The sequence below is a fragment of the Eleutherodactylus coqui genome, chromosome 3 (genome assembly GCF_035609145.1).
Source record: "Eleutherodactylus coqui strain aEleCoq1 chromosome 3, aEleCoq1.hap1, whole genome shotgun sequence".
NCBI classification, from domain to species: domain Eukaryota; kingdom Metazoa; phylum Chordata; class Amphibia; order Anura; family Eleutherodactylidae; genus Eleutherodactylus; species Eleutherodactylus coqui.
Window position 1 is genome coordinate 297,000,393 of NC_089839.1, and position 22,792 is coordinate 297,023,184.

The 22,792-nt window shown below is 45.9% G+C and overlaps 1 protein-coding gene across 2 annotated transcripts in view; it reads right to left on the bottom strand.

Annotated features, from left to right (window-relative positions):
* Positions 1-22,792, bottom strand: part of DDAH1 (dimethylarginine dimethylaminohydrolase 1) — a 71,490-nt gene that overhangs the window by 11,714 nt on the left and 36,984 nt on the right. For both annotated transcript variants that reach the window (XM_066597766.1, XM_066597767.1), the window contains exons 2-3: positions 1,925-2,024; positions 617-690 (exon numbers count right to left, since the gene is read on the bottom strand). In XM_066597766.1, the coding sequence (XP_066453863.1) occupies positions 617-690; positions 1,925-2,024 (174 nt within the window). The remainder of the gene's footprint in view (positions 1-616; positions 691-1,924; positions 2,025-22,792) is intronic.

Sequence of the window (22,792 nt, forward strand, 5' to 3'; positions counted from 1 at the left end):
TCTGGTTTTACCATAGTTTGGCTCAGAGGATAGAGCTAAACAATGGAATGCAAAATGTTTAATGTTAACAAGGCCCTAAGATTTTGGAAGACCCAAGGAGAAGCGGCTGTAACCAGTAGGGGGCGTGTTGTCCCCATTAAAACTTCCGATCGTAAAAGAAATTGATTGTATCTTCTGTGTCAGGGAAAATTTACATGCGCCAATTTTGTAACATTTTGTAACATTTTTCTGATGTTATTTGTGCAAAACTGCAGCGAAAATAAAACTTTGCTTTGGTTATGCAAAAATTGTGGAAGAGATGAACTCCTTCAGTGTGAGGCTGTATTGTTTGCAAGCACAATATCGGTTCGAGTTTCTCACATGACTGTCTCCCTCGCCCGTATAAATCTAGACTTAAAATGATTAGTCAGACCTTACTGAGATCTGGTGCAGCGGTCAGAGACTCCGAACAACTGTTGGAGCTGCTGTAAAACTTTTTTTGGTAGTAGACAATTGTGTTGTCACACGTCTGAATTAGTACAAGTGAAGAATGCTTGCTGTGAGCCCACCGCGCTCCTCTGGTGTTATATGGACACTGGATAAGATACAGTGAAGCATGGAGTCTACCTGTTCTTACCTTAAATGTGTCGGCCAGAATCTCTGCTCCTCGCTGGTTGGTTCTTTTAGATAAACCCACAAAGAATTCTCGCCCTGAAAAAAACAAAATATTCTGCTTTTGCTCAACATGAACATAGACTAAATGTGCAGTTGGTCATCCATAGGAGCCCCAGTTAAAGAGAAAAACATCCCCTGTAGTGACATTAGTCACTGGTAGAGCTGGCCAGGGTCTTCTAAGACCCTGCAGGTCTGCCGTGGCAGGGGGCAGCCAGTCTAATAGTGGAAGTGGCACTTCCTCTTTCTCTATTCGCCACATAGTACTCATTGAGCGCTATGTAGCCTGCAAGTGAGAATGCAGAAGTGGTTAAGAACTGCTTCTGCCTCCTCCTTCAGGTCCTTGGCTGTAACTAACAGCCAAGGACCCAACCTGCTTCTGACACATTGTAGTAGCTTTAATCCCATGCCATATTTCTACTATATTACGAGAAAAAAACAAGGACCAAGCACCGTAAATTTACGGTGCTTGGTCCTCATCAGGTTAGGTGGTGACTAAAGGCCCATTTACACACAACGATTATTGATCAAAATTCGTTCAAACTACGTTTTTGAGTGATAATCGTTGTGTGTAAATGCTACTATCGTTAGCTTTTCAGCCAAATGATGATTTTTAGTTCAGCATAAAAACTATCCTTGGGCTGGCCAGCTGATAGTAGTAACCACACATTGTGATTCTCCTCGGGAGTGCTGATCCAGCTGCAGTCCCGCGGCAGAACAAAGGGGCTGTATGCAGATAACAGACCACCCGCTGTTATCTGCATACAGCGAAGGGAGCCTCATTTACATGCAAATGAAGCTAATAAGCTACTAATGGGCATTAGTGCCCATTAGTAGTTTATGCAAAATGATCGCTCAAACTGTCATTCAAGCTATCTTCTGAACAAATTTTTGAGTGATCATCTTGGTGTGTAAATTGGGCTTTAGGCTCTGCCACATTATTGACACTTGGTAGTTGGGGGCCCGGCTATACTTTTTGTATTTGTGCTAAAGAGATTCAAGTTATTATGGTTATAGCCACATTAGAGCATTTGGCTGTAACAGTGGGCGTCCCATAATTGGGACCATTCTATAATACAAAGTACAAAGCCAATGCAAAATGTGGAAGACCAAGTGCATTAATCAAAGGTACACTTTGCTGCTGCAGTGAAAAGGAGCAATTGGCACTGGCTGGGTTCCCCCACCAATAAAGTTGGTCAACGAGATGTTGGGAAAGGATAGAAGCTGTACTTTTAATGTAGGAAATACTGAAAAATGTAAAAGTATATATTACCTGTAAACAGCACATCTCCACCGTCTAAGGTGGCGTTTTCATCAGTCATCTCGACCACGTTCATCTGCAGGTCCTGCAGAGCTTTCTTCACAGCCTCCACCTGCAGATAAAGCAGCTTTCATCATTCGCATTCCTCACAGTAAGCGCACATGTGATCGTTCAGCATGTCAACTACTACATGGTATTTAGATAGCTACGGGATCCCCAACGTGTCAAGATTGAAATGTATGGGGCCTCCAGCTGGCAGCTATGGGGAACTGAGGCCAACAAAAGAGAAGATGGGAGGTAAGTCATTGTACGATGTGTATCACCCAAGAAGTGAGCTTCTATATGACTGTGACTTGGGGGCAAACAAGAACTCTGCTTCATTGCCCTATGGTATAACAAGGAGGACGAGCGGAGAGCATGCATCCAATGGTACGGCAAACGACAGACTTCACCGTGCGAGATATTTAAAAGAGGACCGCACACCGCAGGACCACTATTATTTAGGCCGGTCACATGACCATATGCTGAGTTCATATTACCCATGCAGTTTTTACGCAGTTTTGAGCAAATGTACCTAGTGTGTCCGTCCTCTTTCAGATATCTGGTCAATCTTGGGTCAAGGACATTGGAACTAGTGAATCCACCACCACTAATGGCTTTGTGTTCCCAAGATGTGCGCTGCCACACTTTTATTTCGACCTCACCATTCTACTGGCGGGTGGCACATGATTGCTCAGAAGGATAGGGCTTATGCTACTTCCGCTGCACTACCCAACCACCACATTTCTGGGTCACTTATGATTAGTCAAAGCAATGCCATAATACTCTGTCTGATTCGCTGGTGGCACATCCCTAAACTTTTGCAGCCAACAAATATTGTGATTGCAGGGGTGGGTGCGCACATTCTGCACATTCATTTAAAGGGGTATTCCGGTTCACAAAGTTGCTGCCAAATAAATTATAATCAAATGTTATTAAAGTTTGCAGTGTGGTCCTGCTTGTGGCCTTCTGACTGTAGCTCTGCGCCTTCTCTTGGCACTTCAGAAGTGTTTATTCCAAGGCTACCATGGTTACGACCAGCACTATAGGTCGGGCGTGCTCAGTAGGAAAGACCACAAACTGATTTTTTTTTTCTTCAGCTCTCAAGACCGGATTGCTGACCAATAGCAGGGCAGCACTTAATGAGAACACACACAGGAAGGAAGGCCAGAGCAGGGAATTATGGTAAATGTAGTTTCAAGCTGCATGTCAGCAGGGATGTGACTACCATCTTGGAAAATAGTCATACGAGGCAACCTCAAAAACGGAGGACAGGATAAGAAGGTATTGACTGCGTGATTTATACCCATAACCAGCTGTGCATAAATATGGCCCAATCTTGAATTTTTGAAAGTTTGTTTCACAGCCAGAATACCCCTTTAAGACATAAAGAAGACTCTAGTGTTTAGTTCATCATCTCTTTGCATTGATATTGGATAGCCATGCTAATTACATCACACTCAGAAATGCCCATAAACATGACGCCATACTTGACAGCCTACGCAACAATCTCGTGTTTTCGGACCGTCCTTAGATCTGTCCAATAGATTGGTCAAGCATGATTTTTTTCGCAACTGACTCCTATTGTGTCCCCTGAGATGAGCATTACTGGGTATTTGGCAACCACCCATCCCTTCTAAGAACATGGATGATCACCAGAAACACCATAAAATCTCGTGAGCTTTAAGGTGACCACATATGTGTGTGTGTGTGTGTGTGTGGGGGGGGGGTTGCATCCTCAAAATTGTCCTTTACAAAAGGCTCCCAACTCTAGGAAGAGGTGGATGGATAATCTGTGAAGATGACCCTTGTCTCGTAACCCAGTTAGGGCTTATGGATGTTATTGAGCAGGAGGGGGGCATCGGGACCACCTTCTATGATCCAGAGCGAAGAGAAGCTAATGGGCTAACACTCAATTTGTTTATCTTAATTATTTTTGTTTTTGTTTTTTTTTCAATTTTTAAAACGGACTACATGAAAAGATATCTAATTATTAGGGTTTCACATAAGGAGATTGACCATAGATCGACATTGTGAACACATCTTTGTACATTAAGATCCACCCTAGGCATTCTTGTCAATTATCAACAGATATGCGAAAGAAACAATATGAGCAATTCAAAGTATATTCCCCTCTCCCCATCCGATCAAGTCCTGATGGCCCATCCTGAGGAAAGGCCATCGATAGTATTTGCCATGGGAAACTCCTTTAAAGTACCATTTTATAGTCAGTCGATCTTTAATTTCCCCAGAGAACCAGAAGAATTTGTACCAAACGGTATTTTGACAAAGAGCTCATAAACTTGACTTTTCAAGTAGGTGGGAATCTTCTACAGAAACCCGCCATTTCTTAAAGAATCGTTTGCGATTCTACATGCTGTTCCATCACTAGTTTTTTTTTTAACCTGTTGGATGACGTATGACACAGTCCAAGCATGAGGCCGGATCCGACAGGACAAAAAACACTCGGTTGCTAATTGTACAGTATAACATGGATCGTATCTGCTACCCTCGTTAACAGAAGAGAAACCTCCAAACCCTAGCTAGAATGTTTTTAATTTCCTCCCAGTATTTCTGGACTTTAGGACAATGCTACAGACTATGTAACCAATTTGTTTGTGATTGATTGCATTTAGAACGTGTGAGTAGATCGCCTGGTGTCAGGGATATCGAAACGCTCCTCTTCTATATTACATGGCCACCATATATGGCTGATCGAATTTCCCCCCGGAACAAACATCCCTGGAGGTTCTCGGAGCCGGAGCCGATTGCCAGGGTGGTTGTCTTCACGAGGCAACCTCTTTAACCAGCAATGACCGAAAAAAAAGTCCTCAATCTGTTGTGACCAATGGAACAAATTTAATATGGAACCAATCAATCTTTGCTGGTTGATTCATTAACAGTTATTATTTACATTTAGGATATGGTCCAATATAGTATTGCCACACAGCTGGGTTGCAGCAGCAGTGCGGTTAACAACCCCAGCAGTAATAAGGATCTGTGCACATGGCCGGTCTTAGCTGTGTGACCCATGCAGTTGCACAGAGCGCAAGCCACCAGTTTGTAGAGGGGGCCCCAGGAGGATGTACGTCATCATTCCCCTTAGGTCAACTCAAACAGATGCTCTTCCTCCTGGCTCTGTCTCCAGCTCTCTCATGTTCTGAGGTACTGCTTCCAGCCCATCACAAGACATTGCTTAGTTCTGGTACTGGATTTATGAGCTTGGTTCTGGTATCGTATCTGTGTACTAAGCTTGGCTCTGGTGCTGTATGTATGTATGTGGCAGGAATATCGTTCTCTAAGTAATTCCCTCTGGCCACCAAATCACAAAACTTAACACTATGCATAGTTACAATGTGTTTTTGCAGCCGCAACCCTCCGAGAAAACATTTAAGGTTGGCCAGAAGATGCTAGAATATTGTTGTACTTAATAGGATTAAAAACAAAATATTTGAGGACTCCTAATTGTCATTACACAATGTATCTGAATTGTGGAGCCCGGAGCCGGTAGTCCTTCCCTTCCTCATACCTGAAGAATTATTACCGGTAAGAAGCTATTAAATGACGTAAGTGCTTGTTTATTTATGCAGACAATTAATGCAGCGGCCGTCCAAGTCTTCTAGAGAAACATGACTCTGTCTGTAATGTCTGCTCCAAGCGCCCCGGGCTGTAGGTGGCAGATGTCAAACAGCACAATGAAACCTACAGCGCTGTACGCGCGGCACTATGTCTCTGGAGGCTTACATACATATACGAAAAAACGGAGACCTCCCGGGACTTCTGAGAAAAATGACTAAAGAATTCTGTCTAAAAATGGGGCTGTGCCTCACCAAAAGTAATCTGCACCCCAAAGATTTCATAAAATGGAAAAGCAAAAGAGACATCGGGCAAGAAGTTCTGCAAAGAATACTTGACAGGTTGTTCTACCTCGAAGTAATCCGGACCCAAGGCTTTATAATCCTGAATGGTACATGTCTGTCATTTTTGTCATAGTTCCATACCAAAAGGGCCAGGCATTGAGCGTTGGCTATGCAGGATGCTTCGGCCTAGTTAAAATCTCCACCTTTGAACTATTGATGGTCTATCCTTAGGACCGGCCATTAATAGTAGATTGGCTGTGGTCATAGAATCATAGATCATAGAGTGGTAGAGTTGGAAGGGACCTCCAGGGTCATCTGATCCAACCCCCTGCTCAGTGCAGGGTCACTAAATCATCCCAGACAGATATTTGTTTGAACACTTCCATTGAAGGAGAGCTCGCCACCTCCCGTGATAACCTGTTCCACTCATTGATCACCCTCACCGTCAGAAAGTTTTTTCTAATATCTAATCTGTGTCTCCTCCCTTTCAGTTTCATCCCATTGCTTCTAGTCTTTCCTTGTGCAGATGAGAATAGGGCTGATCCCTCTGCACTGTGACAGCCCTTCAGATATTTGTAGACCGCTATTAAGTCTCCTCTCAGCTTCTTTTTTGCAAGCTAAACATTCCCAGATCCTTTAACCGTTCCTCATAGAACATGATTTGCAGACCGCTCACCATCTTGGTGACTCTTCTCTGAACTTGCTCCAGTTTGTCTATGTCTTTTTAAAGTGGGGTGCCCAGAACTGGACCCAGTATTCCAGATGAGGTCTGACCAAGGAAGAGTAGGGGGGATAATGACCTCACGTGTTCTAGACTCTATGCTTCTCTTAATACATCCCAGAATTGTGTTTGCCTTTTTGGCTGCTGCATCACATTGTTGACTCATGTTCATGTTCTATGATCTATTAGTATACCCAAGTCTTTTTCACATGTGCTGCTGCTTAGCTCAATTCCTCCCATTTTGTATGTGCTTTTTTCAATTTTCTTGCCCAGATGTAGGACTTTGCATTTCCCTCAATTCCCTCCTCCAGATCATTTATAAAAATGTTGAACAACACTGGGGCTAGGACAGAGCCTTGTGGTACCCCACTTGAGTCATTCTTCCACTTGGATGTGTAGCCATGTATGACCATTCTTTGAGTGTGATCACTCAGCCAGTTGTGATTCCACCTAATAGTTGCCTCGTCAATCCCATATTTGGTCATTTTTTCAATAAGTATGATATGAGATACTTTGTCAAATGCTTTACTAAGGTCAAGAAAAACTATATCCACCGCATTTCCCTGATAAACCCCGTCAGTGATATTATCATACATTATTCCCTTATCCACAGGACAGAGTGTAACGTGCCGATCGGTGGGAGTCCGCCAACGATCCAGGAAAATCTTCCCTGGTGTGTCCCAAAATTTTGACAGCAGTGGTCATACAACCAACAAGGGATTGGGGAGGCAGGTGAGTATGAAAAGCCCCCAAACCTCAGCAGCTCCTGCCCTATTAGCCCATAAACCTAGTTTATGGGGTTCATAGGACTTGACAGGTTCCCGTTATGTGGATTATGCCAACACTGAAAAATATCCCCTATCCAAAGTAACATAGTATGTAAGGCCAAATGAAGACAATGTCTATCTGGTTCAGACTGTTTCAACCTCCTTGTTGATCCAGAGGAAGGCAAAAACCCCAAGAGCAGAGGCGTAACTTGAAGCTCCCGGGCCCCGGTGCAAAACTTGTAACAGGGCCTCCAACTATAATGCTTTACTCATAGTACTGGGTTTCCTATATGGAGAAGAGAGGCCTTATGGGCCCCCTAAGGCTCCTGGGCCCGGGTGCAACCGCATCCCCTGCATCCTCTATAGTTACGCCCCTGCCCAAGTGGCAGAAACCAATTAGCCCCATCGGGGGAAAAATTCCTTCCCGACTCCATAATGGCAGTATGCGGGATAACTTTCTAATCAGTGCAAGTCCAACTGCTAGGACCTCCACCAATTTGGAAAACGGGTCCCAAACATCCATGCATGAATGGAGTAGTTGTCACGTATGGACGCTGTCTCTCCATTCATTTCAATGAGAGTTTTGGAGATTGGGGAGTTCAAACTTTCTGCTATTTCCAGCAGATCCAATTAAATGAATGAAGAAGCGGTGTGACAAGAAACTATCCCTTCGTTTATTGAGGGGCTTTCTGGACTCTCATTTTCCCGATTGGTGGTGGTCTAAGTGTTTGGACACTCAAAAATCAGATAGAATTCAACTATCCTGTTCGTGGGACAACCCCTTTAACAACACATGTTTATAATTCAGAGTATAGAGAGATACAAATGCATAAAAAGTTGTGTAGGTTTCTAACTACATTAATCTAGAACAGAATAAAAAAGATGCTTTATACCCCAGAGCTGCATTCAGAGTTCTGTTGGCAGTTTTAACCCGTCTATAATCTATTGACAATCCACTGATTCTGAGTTCCTACAATGCAGTGAAATCTTTAGTTATGTTATTTGGTCACTGCATGTTTTTATATAGGGTTATTATGTAGATATGGTACTGTTATTTTGCACTACATGTTAGTGTTATTTAGGCCGCCTGCACACGACCGCGTCAGATTTCGCATGCGACTCTGTGCCAGGCTGGTGACCGCCCATGCAGAATTTTTTTTGTGCTTCCCCCTCCCCGTCATAAGAAAAAAATATATATATTGTACTGATAGGCAGTCCGCCTGTATTCTGCTTGTGCAGAAAGCAATAAGACAGCAGCACACCCACACCAGAACCGCTCAGTGAACAAATACTGTACCAGAACCAAGCTCATAACATAAATATAGAACCAAAACAAAGCTAATAATATAAATACAGCACAAACCAAGCTCAGTACATAAATATTGCACCAAAACAGCTTAGGCCGCCTGCACACGGGCAGAAATCCCGCCCGTGAAAGCCTGCATAGGAGTGCATTACAATACGCACTCCTATGCAGACGGCCGCGGTTTGGCCGCGCGAAATCTCGCGCGGCAAACAAACCACGGCATGTCCTATTTTTGTGCGGGGCTCGGAGAGCCTCACACAGAAACGTCACTCACCCGGCCGCTGGCTCCGGTCTGCGCATGCGCACATGAAAGAGCCGGGGCCGCCGGGCGCGGGTGAGTACGCGCTCGTCTCTGCAGGCGCTCGGGTCGGGTCCCACGGCGAGAATTCTCGCCGCTGGATCCGACCCGCTCGTCTGCAGGTGGCCTTAGTGCATATATATACTGTATCAGAACTAATCTCACTGCATAAATACAGCACTAGAACCAAGCTCATAATATAAATACAGCACTAAGCAACTGTGTTGCGTGGGTGCTGACAGACTAACAGTAGCGCCTCAGAACATCAGCGGAAAGGACATAGAGCCAGGAGGAGGATGATTCATGTAGCTCCGCAAGACGCTACCGCATGGAGAAGGAGGAAGATCATTTGGCCAGGCAGACTTAAGGAGAGAGATTGCAACAGCCTACATCCGCCCGGTGGCCTGTGCAGCTGCAAGGGGCGCACGTATCTAAGATTGGCCATTTTTGTTTTTTTGCACACAAGAAAAATTAATGCAACATAGAAGTGAAATTGGACGTGTGCCGAACACACGGCTGCGACACGGACATACGCATGGATGAAGGTCAGACCGGTTTTTAGGGACCCTAGCTCAGACACACCGTGTGAGTAAGGCCTTGCAGTAGGCAGGGCAGGGCAGCTTGATCTGTTATTTGGTCCTGGATGGGAGTTCAGCCTGTATTCTCCTATGGAGACAAACTGCTACATTACTCTGATGAATCTGGCCTGGTTTGAAGCTTATTTCACTTTGCGGCGCCGAAAACTAATATGAGTAATATAGAAACATCCTGAAGTTCTGAAGCAGACACATTCCTGAGTTATAAGACGTCTATGAAGGTAGATGAGAGGCAGCGGGGATCTGCCAGAGCTCCTCTATTTCTGGGAAAGGAGCAATAAATGTGTGTTAATGACATTTCTAAGAATTTCCTGTTGTCCAACTCCACAGTAAAATCCAGTCTGTCGCGCATGAAAAGCGTTCCACGTGTATCCAGCGGGTCAGGCCACCAGACCGGAGGAGGCTTCTCCTGCATGGACTCCAAACACATGGAGATGTCAATCAGAACAGGAAGGTTCTGCAGTAATGAAGTGCCCTATTGGGGGTAATGAGCGGCGCTTGGCATGGGGGGTAAAGCAAGGCCGACATTCCTCTCTCTATTATTTCATGTACGAGCATTAAAGGGATTTCCAGAATTGGAAAAACATAGCTGTTTTTTTTCCAAAAGCAGCGCCACTCTTGTCCACAGGTTGTGCGTGGTATTGCAGCTCAGAACCATTCGCTTCAAAAGCAGCCAAGTTGCATTACCATAGCCAACCACTTGAGGGTGCTATTTCTGGAAGAAAGCAGACATGGACAATCCCTTTAAATATTCAGTTTGGTTGGTGACATGCACATTAGCAGTTGCTTATGCAAACAAGTGCAAAGAAACAAATTGGGCCTCTGACTAGGGTGAAGGAAGAAGATATGTAAAAATAGACCCCCTCCAGAAGGAAGAAAACTGGCTCTTTTGTGTCTGGCTACCCTGTGCTATCCGGTAAAGGGGTTGTCCTGCTTCTAGCTATTGATGACCTCAGGATAGGCTATCAATAGCAAGCTGATGGAGATCCACCACTCAGGACCCCCTGTCTACTGGAAGTAGACAGCTCCGTACTTAATGTTGTGGACAAGGTTGGTACTGCAAGCTGAGATCCATTAATTTCAATAGGACTCAGCCAGCAGTACCATCCCAGGCCACCATCCCGAGTCCAGTCTGTGTGTTCCTAGGTTTTGGTTTTTCTATTCTTTCCTTGTGTGTTTCTGTCTGCCTTTGGTCATTCCATCATTTGTTTTTGTCTTGTCTACATCTTAGTGCTCTCCTGTTCTCAGGGATAGTTTGTTATACAGGATTATCCATAAGAACAACTTAGGGATGTTTAGGGACAGTGCCTGGAAGTGATTTCGGGAGAGCCAGTGTTAGGGCCAGCATTTATTTGGTTGTTATGGCAGTTCCATTGCATCTCTTCCAACCTACATACCAGTTAACTTATATTCATCATCCGGTTGGCATCACTCTCTACCCGTGTCATCTCATGGTAAGTTCCTAGTATTATTTGGGCTTTACTGTGTTGATACATGCTTCATATCTCTATATCTTTCAATGTCTGGTTGTTATACTATTAAGCTCTATTGTACATCTTGGGGGTATCCGAGTACTGGGAGATACTGTTAGTAACCAGAAAAAGCGACTGTTAAAGGTGAAACTAAGTCCAGCTGTATGGTTACAGTAGCATCTTAAAATCGACATGTTTTTACCTATCCATTGGGTGGGTGAAAACTGATAGATTGGTTTGGGTCTGACCATTGGAACTAGTATTTTCATCAGTCCCGCTAAAAAGAATCGAGCAGCACCGCACATGTGTGGCCAGCACTCCATTCAATTGACATTGCTCTGGTGGGAACAGTGATGCAGAAGTGACCAGAAGTGGAGCAATTGGGACCCCCTGTCCTCGGGATCGGTAGGGGATCCAGCCATCGGACCATCACTTAACAGCTAGCTATCCCCTATCCCGTGAAATGGTGATACCTTCTTCCTACTGGAATACCCCTTTAAATCCCTGAAATCCTGGTGACATTCAGGTTTTGTATGTCTATATGTATAACTGGTTGGGTCAAATGGGCAACTAACCTGCAAAGCGCTACTGGCTGCAATTCTAGGTGCTTGGTAACCACTTCCCCTTCCTCACCAATTGGAAAGTAGACTCGGTCAACTAAACCCCGCCCCTAAGTAATGTTTGAAAATAGAGGTTAGAAGTGATGCATGATGGGAACTAAGTAAATGTGTAGATGTAAGGTATTTTGCACTCCGTTAACCTATAATTTTCCAGTCCTATCATTATTGGGATCCTATGGCGATGGTCTCGCTGTAGAAGGAGGTGATGACTGGAGTTGTACTTTTAGTAAGAAGATCCTGGAGTAAAGTATTTAGATTATAATTCATTTGAAAAGTCAATAAAAAGTTATTATGGTGAAATATGTAATCGTAATGCTTCCTAAAACCATAAGCTGAGTGTCATACGAGCCGGGCCGGCCTTGGAGGGATTATGGTTGCCACAGATCTGTCATTTTTCTCCCCTTACGGTTGATGAGTATGCAGAAAACACATGACCCGATGACAGTCCGTAGTGGAGCCGCCATCCCACCGGCATCATCCTGTCATTAGGTTCGGAGGCCCGCACGCACGGTCTGCCACTTGTCTAAATGTAAGGGGTGAGCGGAGGACACCGCGCTGGGGGTTTAGGCACACACGAGTAAGCTGCAACCGTACAACTGTTACAATTATGAAGCATCAGTCAACACGGCTTTAGATTATTACATCAGAAGCTCTAACCCCGGGCAAATATTTTCCACACAGTAGACATAACCTTGGTTGAAATGCAAACATGACCTGCCATTCAGCGAGATAGTCGCTCGGCGGCTGTGTCTAACTCAAACGGCCCATTGTTTATTCCACACATGGGTCGTTCCGAAGAGTCTATGCCCCAACTGTTTATTCCTAATTATTGACCCTTAGGACTAAACATGCACTAGTGATGACAAACCGTCTGCATCGCATGAAATGGAGAAGCAGCCCGGATTCGTTATAATATGTGAGGAATATTATAGTACATACGTATGCTGAATGGGTGACCACTTTATTAGAGACCCGGTCCTTTCACGGTTGGAGCTTCTAGAAATTCTCCCCGTGACCCCAGAGGGCGGCATAAAGTCAAGGAACTCAGCAACTTCCAACAAGGCCGGTCATCGGTGCTGGACTAGCCGGGGTCTCACTGCCGACCGCGGGGGGGGGGGGGGGTGTTTCTCATGTAATGGTGTGGAGAGTATACAGCGATTGGCGTGATCGAGCAAAAGCATTTAGCAAAAAGGGATCCTGCGGACGGAAACAACTCATCCCCAATGTGGTTAGAGGAGGATGTCAGGTATAGCGTTGCTCGTCATTACCAGCTGAGCGATAAAATCAGGCCAATTTTTGCTCATTTGGATCGAATCACCCCGATTTGATTTTTTGGCAAAAAAAATGTCAAAATATCATCTCTTTGCTTTGCCCAGAAAGGACATGTGTGTTGGCTTGGTACTACGGCCTTGCAGTGCTGGAGCCCTAGGTTTGAATCTGACCGTGATGGGGATTTTGGCCTGGGACCCCATCACTGCAAGGCAGCATTGTTGACCACTGGGCCGCTGACACCACCACCACCTCCACCTCCACTGTTGTTCCAGGAGGCCCGATTAGAGAACCCAATTGTTACTCCTATTGATTTTAATGGAAGTTGGAAGCAGGAGTCCCAATTCACAATTATTTTTTAAAATCAGGTTGGTCATTCCCGACCCGATAATTTCAATAATCGCTCAACACTAATCGGGAATCTTTCTAATAAAAACACTCTGCAAAGTCAAAAACTAATCCCCAACCCCATCGCGCACACACCAACACACACACACACCTTTCCTCTGCCACAAGAAGCCCATCAATGTAACACTAGCAGCAAGAGACATTGTTAGAATCTTAGATTAACCCTTTCCAATCCAATTTGTATCCTGGTTTTCCTAGACTGCTTACTCTTTCTCTGCCGTTATACAATGGCACTATCTGCTGGCTAAAGCCAGTACTGCATGAGGTGACACGTTGGATAGGCTCCGACAGCAGAGAGGCTGGCAATATACAGTAAGAGAACCCCGATGGGCATCTTGCAACATCGGAGTTGCACAGCCCTAAATCATAGTGTCTTTAGACGTCAGACAGTGGATTGGAAAGGGTTAAGGGTTAACTACAGGCTCTTGGGCCCCAATGCAAAATCTGTAACAGGACCCCCAACCTACTGTGTGCCACTTATAGTACTCATGTTTTCTTATGTGACAGAGGGCCCGTCTTAGCTCTAGCGTCTGGCACTGCTGATGTGTCACATGGGGGGTCCCCACTGCTTACTGTCAATCGGTGATTTCTAATCATGGCCAATGTATCATCCATTGAAAGTGAGTGGTTGGGACCACCCACTTGACACATTGAGAGTGCAGTGAGCAAAAACTAAAAAGAAATAAAAAAGCCAATCCAGGTGAACAGCTGTCGGTATGGTATGAAAAAAGAAAGGCGCGGCAGTAGAGTCAGTGGGCCGCGGCGGCAGAGCTATACAACTGGCCCCGCTAACTTTATCCCATGACAGGTCCTCTTTAGGTAAAATTTCTCCCCCAAAACTGCGTCAATCCAATGCGGAGGAACGGAGTTTGTTATGAAAACACAAGATTTTATTCAAGTTGGTTAAAAAAGGGAAAAGTTATATAACGGCATTACTGGCACCGAGACTCCGCTTCGAAATACCGGTGCAGATTCTGTCTGATAAGGATGATGACATGAAATGGGGATCTGTACAAGCATGCTGAGAAAGTGCCTCGCCGAATACTTCTCCTCTACCCTTTACAAAATGATCAATTGTTAAATATTGGGCAGAGGAACATTCTCCGCTCTGTCTGGACATGCTCGTTGGGCAAAGTATGCACCTGGTCAAGCCAAGAATTCATTATCTTTTTAGGCACCAACTATATCCCAAACGACTCCGAGAGCCTGCCAACTCCCCGTCCACCCCTGACCACACGCCATGTGTCCTATTTTCTAGTTGAAAAGTATTTAAAATTCATGAGTCTTGTTGAAAGCTCGGCTGTCACATTCCCATCATTCCACCGTGTATGGGAAAGTGGGGGGAAAACAGAAGCTTCAACCTCGGCCATTATTAGTCCTGAATACGAGATATGTCATTAAATTGCAAATAAAGCTACTGGGAGATAAAGTCGGTATCAATCACCAGGAATTCCTGGGCTAGGTTTCACCATCGGGGCTCCTTTCCAGCTGTGTTGTTTGTGCTAAAAAAGCCTGTGAAAGAGGTAAAGTTAAACTAGACGCCACCATTTACAAGTTGGGGGGGGGAAAAAGTTGCGCTTGAAATAAAGTGAAAGAATTCAGTAACAAAACAACCTATGGCAAGGCTGAAGGGGTCTTTTGTTCACCAAACAATGGCCAAGACCCTCGGTCTACTTGGTACAATGCCGAAAAACCATAGCAACGTCTGAGGGACAATGCCAGAATTCTAGTGACTAAGAAGAATGGGGTGATGACCAAGGCCAGAAGCGGGGAAAGGCCAAAAACCCATCACCTCGGACAGAAGGTCTTACAAGGAATTCCAGAGATAAATGTGCAGAAACCTAGGCCGATAAGTCCACGTGCTACGGGACATACGCTTCTTGGAAGAGGCTCTGGAAGTTTTCAACAGGATGGTTTAGCCTCCTTCACACGGGCAACACGATATCAAGCCGAGAAAATCGCAGTGATATCGCATCGGTGGCCCATGAGATATGGCTGCGTTTTCTCGCTGTGATACCGCGATTTTGTGGGGCTACAAAGTCGCGCCACCACCTGCAAGGATTTTCAGGGGTGGGTGAGGGGGAGGTGGCTTGAGATATAAGCCGTACCCTGAAAATAAGCCCTAGTTGCAGAAAAAAAAATTAAAAACAGAATACATCACCTAAGAAGTGCTGTCCAGCTCCGCTGCATCTTCTTCCTGCCCCAGACACTGGTCTTCAGCATCTCTTCTGGCCAGGAAATGGAAAATCCCCGCCTCCAGGAAGCGTTGCCTCTGATTGGCTGAGCGCTGTGATGATCAGCCGATCAGAGTCAGCGCTCTTTGAACCAATCACAGCCATTCATTGGCTGTGATTGATTCATTGAGCGCTGACTCTGATTGGCTGATTTGCTGTTGGTTCCGCTCGTGTGCATGAAGAATCATTTTACAATAGCATGCTATGGAGGGTCATTGCTGTGAAATCTGGAGGCTCCGGATTCCGCAGCAAAAATATGCCCGTGGACATGAGGCCTAATTATCATTCATCGCATTTATCTTGCAGCGTTTATACTGAAAGATTATCGTCCTGATTCCCACGATCCAGCAAGAATCTGAATGATAACCATTCCGTGTAAAAAGCCTCTAATAACACACAAACCGTTGTACCATTCTTGGGTTTATGGAGCACATTGAGTGTGTAAAGCAGATGGACCCTTGAATTTTAAAACCTGTAGATCCCCCTTGTGCAGCAATTATCTCCACCAAACATTTCCTATAGCTGCAAACAAGATTTGTACAACATTGAACAGGAATTTTGGAACTTTCCTCCCTGCAAATATCTATATTTCTGTGATGCCTTGTGTGCACAGCCCTGTTGAAGTCATACCACAGCATCTTGATAGGGTTAGGGACAGGACTCTGACTTGGCTGTTCAAATTTGTCTAAGGGCTTATTCAGACGATCGTATACCGGTTGGGTTTTCACGCCCGACTAATATATGCTGCCCCCCTCTGCAAGGGGAGGAGACGGGACAGGACGGGAGATGCATTGAGCTCCCGCCCCCTCTCCGCCCCTCGCCACCGTTTGCAATGGGAAGACCGGGATGGGGCGGAGCCAAGTTCCGCCCCGTCCCGCACCTCCCATAGCAAAGAGGGGCGGAGACAGGGTGGGGAGGGGGCGGGAGCTCAATGCACTAGCTCCCATTGCAGAGAGGGGCAAAGTGTATCGGTTGGGCGCAAAAAAACCAAACGATATACGATTGTCTGAATAAGCCCTAACTGTGGATTGATGTACACCTGGACCTTTATCTTTTATAGCCTTTCCCAGTTATATTTGCATCCCTATAACAAATCTTCTCAGGTCTGTTAAAAGTTGATTGCATCAAGGCACAGTTTATACTAACCAGTGTTTCTTGAAAAGAACAGATTTATCAGTAACCAGGCTTTGTGTGCCTTTACTCAATAGGAAAAGCATGGGTGAAATCTGAACTGCCAGTACCATCTCCTTTGATTGACCACACAAGTCACTTGACTTTCGACCAGCGCTGACATCACTCCATCCTCCGGCACTCACACGCCATGCAATGTTTTTCTGGCAACGCGTTGTGAGGAAATGTACAAAGATAGGACATGACACAATTTTTTTTCTCACATCGTGGCAAAAGAATTGGGGTTCATATTCATGTGAGATTTGTGCGCCTCGCAATGTACAAATCTCATAGTTTTTCTCAGCCTTTTTCTTAGACACAATGGTGCTGGAACTGGTTGTCTGCTGTCATAGCTCATCCATGCTAAGGAACGGCGAGTTGTGTGTTCAGACGCATTAGTTGGAGCACCAGTGTTATACTTGGTTGCAATTTCCTTGACCGTGCATCGCCTGTTCACCAGAATGATTCCTGACATCCTCCTCTGACCCCTTTTGGTGACAAGCTGTTTCCATCCACAGTATCCCCTTTCACTGGATGTTTTTCCTTGATCACATTATTCTCATTATACTCTACACACAATTATACAAGAAATCCCAGCCCCAGCTAGTCTAGTATCAATGACCAGGCCTCTTTGGAAGTCAGTACATTTTCAATGCATGGCATCACTGGAAATTATGCCTCATTGCGCATATAACACCTACTTTTCCCACACTTCTCGGCACCCAGTGTATCATATCTCAAACAAGTGGCCTAGATGACGCATGGCTCCACCTAAGCAAATGTAAGAGGGCTGAGCGGTGTCCGGCTCCCCTCTCACACATTACAGTGGCTCGGCCACTTAGACCAATGCGTCTGGAAGCTGCATGTTAAGGCCCGTCCGTTGCCAGGGCCCCGCACGGAGGTGAAGTGCAGCAACGCCAGAAGAACAAGTGCTTGCAGTGCCGCCGGTCAGTGCCACGGCCAAGGCAGAATGTGGCGCAGCAGCTGAGAGAAAGAAGCATAGAGATCCTGGCGGAGGGCAGAGATCACAGCAGCCTTAAGGTGGAGGAGGCCATCGTCCAGTTGCTGCAGCAGAATGGCCATGTCCACTAGGAGAGCAGAGAGGAGCTGGCACAAGGCAGAGGGCCTGGAGTTGGTGTATTGTGTGGCATGGGACCCTAAGAGAACAGCGCCAGCTAAGAGAAGAGCCAACAGCATGGTGCAAGATAGAAAACAGCGGCCTCAAACTGGAGGGAATAGCTGGATCGGAGCAGCACATGCAGTCAAGGATGACACTTCCTGGCATTGGCAAGCGGAGTTAGTCAAGGTCGTACCTCCCACCAATGAGGTGTAAGTGGCGCCCCCAGTGCTTAGGTGTGCACACTGCTTATGCATTAGGTTCACAGGCCTGTGATGTGGGTCACTGCAGTACCATTATCCTGCTTCACAGATATGACTACACTTGGAAAGAAATATATTGGCCTTACCAAAACCATACATGCAGCTTATTGAGTGTGCCATTGGGCTGCCATTTCCAAAGTTTTCTTTGGAGTTGTCCCACTTCTAGCTATTGATGACCCATCCATCGGATAAGTCATAAATAGCATATCGGCAGGGATCCGTCACCCAGAACCCCCATGGATCTGCTGTTTCCCCTATCTGGTGTTTCTGCTTACTGAACTGTTTTGCTACAAGGAACAAACAGCTCCGGACAGTGGCCTGGGTTGGTACTGCAGGTTGAGTTCTATTGAAGCAAATGGGATGTAGCTTGCAATACCAATCCAGGCCACTGCACAATGTACGGCGCTGTCTGCTTCCTGTCGAAAAAGAGCTCACTACACAGACACTGACCTGGGGGAACAGCTAATCACAAGGGCATCTCAGGCAGTAGACCCCTATCGATCTGCTCATCAATATGTAGAATAAATGAATCCTCCATAAAGTGGGACAACCCCTTTAAGTCTAAATGGAAAGAATCTGTATGGCATCTATTCTCTTGCACACGTTTTTTGGAACCGTAAGAAGTCACTGACTCAAGCCTCGAACAATGCGTGATTTCAGCAGACGTGATCCTACTCCCCCGGCCTCTTTCATGACTTACGCAAATTTTTTCCTTTCGGTGCTTTTACATGGCAATAAGGGGGAATGAAGCAACAGGATCTAAGGACCAAACATGGACAAGGCCTCGATTTCCTGGATGACCAAATCCTAGAATAATGTAGTGGAAAGAATAGTTTGCTCCGAAGAGTGATGAGGTCTGATCCGAGGACCCTGCGAAGGAAGAAAAGCCCAGTACACTCTGAATGAAGTTTAACATTTCTCCTGCGGAGTGGAAATCTTGGCAGGATCGCCGTCCTTGCAAACAAAACATTCAGTGTTCCTCCAGCTGTTTTGCAAAGAGTTGGCGGGGTGACAAGTTTGCAAGGGGAAAAGATGCACAAGTTTTCCATAAACTACAGCAGACTGTGTAAGCGACACAACTCCTCCCAGGATAATGCTGGCTCTGTTCAATAAAGAATAATGTCTGATTTATCCGCCAGCTCCATTATTTGGATAGAGCCATTCCTGCATGTCTTCGAGCTAGCCGTGATTATTTATCAATTAGGACATTCCTTCGACGAACCGACCTTCTCGAAAAACACCGACGAGCTGCTTGTGTTGGACGGGGAAATATTGCAGTTTACTTCAAGGAGAAATCGGGAAAAATGGTTTAACCCCTTGCAATCTAATTTTGGGTTCAGGGTTTCCTAGGAGGCTTTCTCTTTCTACCATTATACAATGGAGCCATCTGCTGGCCGGAGCCAGAACTGCGGTATGGAACATGCTGGAGAGGCCCCCGACAACAGAGCGGCCAGTAATCTACAGTAAGAATACCCTGCCAGACGTCTTCCGACATCGGAGCTGTACAGCCTTCAATCAGAATATCTTCAGACGTCAGACAGTGGATTGGAAAGGGTTAAAGGCAAGGAAGAATTTCACAAGAAAGTTGAGGTGCGATGAAAATCGGGGTTGGCACTCTCTACGCTATTAGAGCTTGAAAGCAAGTTTGGGACGTGAAGAAAGGGTCAGCTTTTTATTGGCTGGGTCAGGTATTCCCCTTCTGCAGGGGCGGAGCTATAGTAGGTGCAGAGGATGCAGTCACGCCCTCAGGGGGCCAGAAAGTCTTTCTTTATACAACAGGACTATGAATGAAGCCGTAAAGTTAGGGGCCCTATTGCAGATTTTGTATTAGGGCCCAACAGTTGCAAGTTACATCTGTGCCTTCAAATGTAAAAGTTGAGATAGCAGACATAGCCTATGACCAAGAGTGGCGCTGTTTCTAGAAAATAAAATCTGAATTTTTTTTCGAAGTCCATTAAATATGGACAATTCATACCAATATAGTAGAAATAGTAATAATCTGCATTTCTATAGTGCTGACATATTCCACAGCACTTACAAATCACTATTACACTAATAGCCAATGCAGTGAGGACGCTGATCACAAGAGCTTACAATCTATGAGGAAATAGGGGGTCACGAGTTCACAGTCAGTCTATAAGGAAATAGGGCTAGCACAAGAGTCGGCAGTGCCTGTTCTGTACAATTGTCGGCCATATTTTATATACATATATAGGGTAGTATACACAAAGCTGTATGAGCCGCTCACCAGCCGATATCAGGATATGTACAAATATGAGTTGTATTAGGGTGTATGTGCAATGAAATTGGTGAGCTTCTGAGGGGGAATATACAGGAGGGGTAAAACAGAGGATACATTAGGGGGTCTGACAGGTCTACCTAAACATATGTTTTTAGGGCTTGCTTAAAACTGGATATTAGTAACAACCTGATTATCTGGCGTAGCGCATTCCAGAGAACTGGTGCAGCTTAGGAAAGTGTTGGAGACAGGAGTGGAAGATTCAGATTATAGAAAGACTTAGTGAAAGGTCCGTAGCAGAACAGAGAGCCTGCGTAGGGGGGTAGACAGTTACAGCATTGGTGCAGTGACTGGCACAGGGTAGTGGCATCAGTGCATTGACTGGCACAGGGTAGAGGCATCAGTGCAGTGACTGGCACAGGGTAGAGCGAACAGTGTAGTGACTGGCACAGGGTAGAGGGATCAGTGCAGTGACTGGCACAGGGCAGAGGGATCAGTGTAGTGACAGGCACAGGATAGAGGGATCAGTGCAGTGACTGGCACAGGGTAGAGGGATCAGTGCAGTGACTGGCACAGGGTAGAGGGATCAGTACAGTGACTGGCACAGGGTAGAGGGATCAGTGCAGTGACTCACAGGGTAGAGGGATCAGTGCAGTGACTGGCACAGGGTAGAGGCATCAGTGCATTGACTGGCACAGGGTAGAGGGATCAGTGCAGTGACTAGCACAGGGCAGAGGAATCAGTGCAGTGACTGGCACAGGGTAGAGGGATCAGTGCAGTGACTAGCACAGGGCAGAGGGATCAGTGCAGTGACTAGCACAGGGCAGAGGGATCAGTGCAGTGACTGGCATAGGGCAGAGGGATCAGTGCAGTGACTGGCACAGGGTAAAGCGATCTGTGTAGTGACTCTCATTGGGTAGAGAGATCAGTGCAGTGACTGGCACAGGGTAGAGGGATCAGTGCAGTGACTGGCACAGGGTAGAGCGATCTGTGTAGTGACTGGCACAGGATAGAGGAATCAGTGCAGTGACTGGCACAGAGCAGAGGGATCAGTGCAGTGACTGGCACAGGGCAGAGGGATCAGTGCAGTGACTGGCCCAGGGCAGAGGGATCAGTGCAGTGACTGGCACAGGGCAGAGGAATGAGTGCAGTGACTGGCACAGGGCAGAGTGATCAGTGCAGTGACTGGCACAGGGCAGAGGAATGAGTGCAGTGACTGGCACAGTATAGAGGGATCAGTGCAGTAATTGACGGAGGGTGGAGGCATCGGTTTAGTGAATGGCACAGGGTGGAGGCATCGATGTAGGATAGAAAGATGAGCCTGGCTGCTGTATTCAGGTAGATTGGAAAGAGTTTAGTGAGGGAAAGACCGATCAGTAGTGTTATGGAGCCGCAGGTGACAAGAGCGAGCAATATAGTTACATATCATCCTCAACATTAGCTTTCAATTGTGTCTCTTTAAAAAAAACAAAAAGGGACCGCGGCTGACCATGTACTTGAAATGAATGGGCGCCATGTAATACTACATTTATGTGTGCGGTACAACATGCCTCCTCTGGCTGGCATTGTATGGGCACCTCCGTATGCAAGATAACTTTGGATGTGTAAAAGACAATAACCAATAAGGCTCTCATCCTGTGGGGTTGTGCGGACAGAACAATGTGCTATGGAGGATGATGGCTGCATCTAGAATAGTGTATACACCTCCGTATACAGTAGGAAGGGAACAGGAGGTAGACCGTTGCTGCTGGAGACATGCAGACAGTACCAGAAGCCAAAGGTGGATCAGTAGCTTTACTGGACCACGTATTTTGGTATCGGAATAATACCTTCCTTGGCCACTTATCGGGGACTCCTTTAGAGTATCTTTACATGGGTTGATAGTCACTCAAGTGATCGCTCAAAAGAGGGATCATGGGTAACTGTCTTCTTGACCATATGGGGCAAGTGTGTGAGAATTGCTCCCTTGTTGGAGTCACTTTGTTTTCAGCTCACCTAAAGACCAACCGGCTGTCGTCCCATTTAAATAGGCAGTCATTCATCTATGAACGACTGCCTGTTTACTCTGAATGGAGGTGGGCGGCTGGAAGAGATCACTCCACTCAATGAGCAATCATTGCCCCTGTATGAACGCACAGGAGCAATAATCGCTTGGATGGCTGTTGGGCGTACTGTGGAAAGGTACCCTTAAAGACCCCTTGTTGAAACCCAGGACACACAGGTTTTCTGGGCATCAATAGTTAATTGCCAGGGACCTGCCGAGTGGGCGGCTGGCAGTGCAGCAGGACTTGGGGTCCTCATTGGGGATGGGAGTGGAAGTGCCATAGCCTGTTTTACACTCATTGAAATCAGTGGTAGCTGAAGTTTCCTAATAGACATCTGCATCTGACTCAGGTGTCAGAGGTAAAAGTGCCGAAAGTATAATAACTGGCTTTCTCTCCCATTGATTTCAATCGGAGTGAAGCCTTCTATGGCACTTACGCTCTCATCTCTGATGACAA